Source organism: Antrostomus carolinensis, unplaced genomic scaffold (assembly GCF_000700745.2).
Source record: "Antrostomus carolinensis isolate BGI_N321 unplaced genomic scaffold, ASM70074v2 scaffold18369, whole genome shotgun sequence".
Taxonomy (NCBI): domain Eukaryota; kingdom Metazoa; phylum Chordata; class Aves; order Caprimulgiformes; family Caprimulgidae; genus Antrostomus; species Antrostomus carolinensis.
The window spans coordinates 1-5,505 of record NW_010340859.1 but is presented as its reverse complement, the minus strand read 5'-3'; the positions used below and the strand labels follow the sequence as shown (position 1 = coordinate 5,505).

The 5,505-nt window shown below is 48.0% G+C and overlaps 1 protein-coding gene across 1 annotated transcript; it reads left to right on the top strand.

Moving 5' to 3' along the window:
- The first annotated feature begins 2,993 nt into the window (after nt 1–2,993).
- On the top strand, nt 2,994–3,557 carry LOC114818957 (gallinacin-14). Its single transcript, XM_029087062.1, is given in 3 exon segments — nt 2,994–3,066; nt 3,431–3,474; nt 3,477–3,557. Coding segments are annotated over 3 exon segments (198 nt in total).
- The last annotated feature ends 1,948 nt before the right edge of the window (nt 3,558–5,505 follow it).

Sequence of the window (5,505 nt, the reverse complement as noted above, 5' to 3'; positions counted from 1 at the left end):
AGATCTGGCCCACCAGCCAACCCCAGCCGCTCGCTCACTCCCCACCCAGGGGATAGGGGACAGAATTGGGGGTAAGGAGACTTGTAAAGTGAGATAAGAACAATTTAATAATTGGAATTAAATAATTTTTAAAATAATACTGATATTAAAATAATAATGATAATAATAATAGTAATAAACATGCCAATGAGTGACACCCAGTGCCATTGCTCACCACCCGCCCACCAAGCCCGGCTCGTTCCCAGATCACGATCCCGGAGGAGCCACAATCCTGACCCAAAACAGCAGTCCCGGGAGAGCCAGAGCCCGAGCGAAAGCCAGAGAGAGCAAGAGAGGAAGAGCCCCTCATGGATCTCCTGCCCATGGGGGACAGGAGATGGAACAGCCCCTTGGCAGAGCCCAATGCCCATGGTTCTGAGTCATTGCAATATTCCTCACCCCCATAGATCTTGCGCTTGTAAACTAGCAAAACGCGAAGTCCTTCAACTTCCAGCGACAATTGAAAACATCAGGATGTTCTCAACGTTTCTCTCCTACCAAATCCCAGCTGAACCCAACCCCTGGCGCTGATCTGGCTGCTGGAAAGAACCCAGCTCTGTAAGACCCCTCTGATATCTGCCTGTGAGTGATGAACTGAGTATCCTGTGTGTGCTCAGGGTGATGGGTAAGTTGGGAAACCAAACTGCTCAGAGATGTCAATACCTGATTGTCCCTCCTGGAAGCAGCATCACCAGGGTCTCTGCTTGGTTTCCACCACTGTATTTTTTGCCAAGCATGTAAGGACTTTGCATCTTTGCAGCCTCAATGCCAACAATTGATTTGGATTTGGTGGCCAATGGGTTAATAAAGTCACGAGTGGAAGACATGGACTACTTTTCCTCTTGTTCTGCTGCCTTGTCCATGTTCAGCAAAGTGTTTCATTAACTAACAATGTTGAGCTGTTTGGTCCAGCTCTGGAGAAGCATTTTAATAAAGTTAGGGATGTAAATAAGGTTCTGGAGCCAAGCAAAGCTCAGTCTTGGTTGTCTTCAAGCCTTGTCCTTCACAGTTCATAGTGTAACAAATCTAATGGTTACCAAACAGCCCACCCCTAGTGAACCCAACTTTCCTCTCATGGGCCCCAAAGCCTCTTCCAAAGCTGAGGGCAGGCTGTTGAAGAACTATCTTTGCTTGCAAATCCAGCAGTGAGGATATCACAAGAGTTTGTGGAGGTGCAATGTAGCGTGACCCTTCTTGTCACCCACAGAAAACATATGAACCTCATCATCTCATCCCTCCATCGTCATCTTTCCCAGGAAGGAGCCACTCCGAGGTGCTTCAACCACCTTTTCTCAGTCTCAAAGTGACTGATGACAAAATGGGTCCCTCCTCCTGCCTGAAGGCTTTGTTCCAAGCCGGGAATAGATTCCCATGCCACACAAGACATGCCATTATCACCCTGAAACAATGCCAAGCAGAGAAGGAGAAAGCCAGAAAACTTTCCAGGAGATATTCCCAGAGCTAGCCACCCTGTCCAGTTTCACTGCCAACTCCCAGTTGCTCTGGCTGCCATCCAGCCACTGGTTTGGCTGCTCTTTTCTGTGCTGGATTTCAGTGCCCAGGAGCCTCTCTTGCTAAAAGAGCCCTCAGGTCTCCAAAAAAGCTACATCCAGAGGATGGTGAAGTCACCTCTCTGTATTTTGTATAGCAAGCTTAGCAAATGCAGGTCCTTCAGCTCCTTCATGCAAAGCTCTAACCTTCAAGTGATTTTTTTGGGGACTCTGCTGCGCAGAATCACAGACTGGTGGGGGTTGGAAGGGTCCTCGTGGGATCATCCAGTCAAACCCTGCTGACAAAGCAGGTTCCCTACCCCAGGTTGCACAGGAAAGTGTCCAGGTGGGTTTGAACATCTCCAGAGATGGAGACTCCACACCCTCTCTGGGCAGCCTGTCCCAGGGCTCTGGCACCCTCACAGGAAAGAGGTTTTTCCTTAAGTTTGTCTGGAACTTCCACTGTTCCAGTTTGTGCCCATTGCCCCTTGTCCTGTCACTGGGCACCACCGAGAAGAGCCTGACCCCATCCATTGACCCCTCATTTCAGATATTTATAGACATTGATCAGATCCCCTCTCAGGCTGCTCTTCTCCAGGCTGAACAGTCCCAGCTCTGTCAGCCTCTCCTCATAAGGCAGATGCTCCAGGCCCCTCGTCATCTTTGTGGCCTCCGCTGGACTCTCTCCAGAAGATCCCTGTCCCTCGTATTTTAATCCCCTCTTGAAGTAGGAGCACAAGTAGTTGCAGAGACATGATAGCCATGCTGCTGGAGCTGCACACAGAGAAGTATGATGTCTTGGTGGGACTGATTTTGGGTTCAGTCTCTGTGTGGCTTTGGGCAATCTTTTTTTGAGGGGGTCTAAAATGGGAACAAATATTCCTTTCTGTGCAGAATCTGGATTTCTTGAGGTAATGTTGCATCTTATTGAGGTTTGAGTGTGCAAATATCCTGAAGTCAACTGGTCTTTGTGCATGTGGTCATTACTCTGGGTAAATCATAGAGTCATAGAATGGTTTGGGTTGGAAGGGACCTTAAAGCTCATCCAGTTCCAACCCTCCTGCCATCAGCAGGGACACCTTCCACTAGGCCAGGCTGCTCAAAGCCTCATCCAGCCTGGCCTTGAACACTTCCAGGGAAGAGCATCCACAGCTTCTCTGGGCATATGGCTGTTGAAATATCTGTCTTTGCTATTCACGGAGGAGATGGTGCTTTGGATCAGGACATGGCAGTCAGCAGGTGCCAGTGTTAAGAGCATAATTCCTTCCTAGGTGGGGACGTGTTGTGGTATCTATCCACACAAGAGTTTGTAATTAGAGGTTACAAAGTGCATCCTTTAAATATATGATTTGGATCCAAATAGGATTGCTAAATCCCTGCAGATCGCATTCCTCAAAGCCTTATAAATACAGGTTACTTCCTTCCTCTTGCAGTGTCTCAGAAGCTTTATGGTGGAGCTCCACAATGACAACCAAAGCCATGAAGATACTCTTCCTGCTTCTTCTTCTTCTCCCCTCAGTGTCCCAGGCTGCTACAGGTAAGTGTAAATGCAACTAAGGGGCATTTTTGTGTTTGGGAAACCAGGAACGATTCTGTAAATGATGGGGAATGAACTTGTGACACATGAGTAGCTGGTGTGGTACCTGGTGTTGAACCTGCCTGGCTTTGAGGGGTCAAACTCCAGTTACCCAATTCCAATGCTGAGGAGAGAGAGCACCAGAGTTTGCAGAAGTCATGGATGCTTTCAGACATCGCAGCAAACCTCAACAGGGGGTTGATGATCTCCTGGATATACCACTTGTGGTATTGGCAGATGGAGCTGTTGAGAACATGGGGACAAGCTTTCTTCACACATGCAAATCCAAAGAAAGATGTTTACAGGCTCTTTTTCTCCATTACAGTGTCAGACACCGTGACCTGTCGGAAGACCAAGGGCAAGTGTTCATTTTTTTTCTGTGTCCCTTTTTTAAGAGAGCCACCGGTACCTGCTACAATGGTCTGGCAAAGTGCTGCAGGTCCTTATGGTGACCCTCCAAGGTCCATGCAGGGGCTGGTAGTGTTGGCAGCATCATCAGCAGCGTCAGCAGTAGCGTGCTTTTGTCCTTCTTTACACAGGTATGTGTTGGGTTTGGTGCTGTCTTTCCTCAGAGCTGGTGGAAGTTACTTCTGCATGTGGCCATGTGTCTGCTCTTCACTCATGGATCTCCACCTGGGAAATCAATGTGTGGCATCTCCTCATCCACTGGACCCTGTCCCTCCACTCTCACCAAGGCAGGGTTGAACTGGTAGCCTGAATCTGAGCAGCTCCTCGCTTCTGCCTGACAAGGGTGGTTTGAGGTGGGACTCAGGCAGATTTCCTCCTTGTGTTGGGGGAGAATGTGGTGTGTCTCATGTGATGCTGAAATACCACAGCAGACCTCACCCATCCCATATGCTCTCCTGTGGTAGCCACTCATGGAGCCCTGATGGCCTCAGTTGCCACCCTGGTGTCCCAAAGGGAGAGGACAAGGCTGATTTCCAACCACTGAAGAAGTTTAGTTGGGAAAGGGCTTCCTGTTAGGGCCCTGCTGCTTCACCTTGGTTGAGACCATGGAGGGGTGAGGTGTGGAGGGCTGGTGCAAGGCAAGAAGGCTCAAACCTGACAGTGCAGCCCCCTGAGACCTTCCTCCAGCTCTTGGACTTCTGCCTTGCTCTTTCCACCCACCACATGCCAAAGGGATGGGGGGCAGGGACATGACTGCTTTCTCTCCTCACATCTCTCCCACCTTGTCCCTGCCTGTGATTTGTCTCTCTGTCTTCATCCTCACCAGCCAGATCCTACATGGTAAGGTCCCAGCTCCTCTGGCCAGACCTTCTCCCTCCCCTGGAGCACTGAATTGCTCCTGACAATGTAATATTGAGACATATCTTGGTTAATGTCTGTTCACTTGCCCACCTTCTCCATGCAGGATGTCTGTCTTTCCTGAACAGGTGGGTAAATGTGAAGTATAACCTCCATTCTCCCATCTTCCCTGTAGGACCTCTTTTCTCTTCCATAAGACTCTTTATTTCCCATATCCCCTTATAATAACCTCAAGATAAGATCTTTTATCTTCCACCTTCCCCATCCTGTATCCTCAGAAGATACTGTCCTGGCTCGGCCATCTATCCAGCCTCTCAGAGGACATCTGGCTGATTCAGAGCCTGTTCTGGAGGAGAGGTCTGATCAACTCTCATTTGATGTCTATCATGGCACAGCAAGGGCTGGAAACTGAAGTCTTCAGGGTTGTTCTGCTGTTCTCTAGTGAAATATCTCAGCCTTCCAGTATTGAGATCTGTGCTTTTTTTGTCTTCTCTAACATGTATTTGTTGTGTCCACAGAGACTGTGATTCTCAAACTATTTGAGTTGTGTAGATATCTAATAAAGCATGAGTAATAACACAACATGCTTTAAATAGTTCATTGGTGAGGTAGATTTTGATCCCTCTGGTTTTGAGGTGTGGAGCTTAAGTCCTGTAGATCTTATATCCAGCCACATCTCATCAATAGGCATCTCCAAAACCTGGGCAAAGCTTTCTAGCTCATCTACCTGAGCTCAACTCAAGAAGAGGTTTGATTAACTCCACAATCAGGGAGCTCAGATTTATTCAGCCCAGGAAGATGGCTTTAAAAAACACCTCAAGACATCTGTGCTGTTGGTGTAACAGCTTCTCCAGGCACAGCTAGTCCTGCAAGTGCACTGCAGCTGAAATTATTGCATAGCATGTTTCCACTGCCAAAGAAAAAAATTACTAATAATCAAGCTCTCCAAGCCCAAAGGTGCTATTTGAACCTTAATCATCTAATGATTTGAAAGTCCTTTGTACTTGTGAACTGAGGCTTGCACCACCCGTGGGAGGTAGCCAAGCAAACAAGAGGTACCTGCTGTTGTAATTAAGACAGGCTTTTCCACCCAGGATTAATTTTAACCCTTTAAAAAAAAAGTTCAGGAGTAAG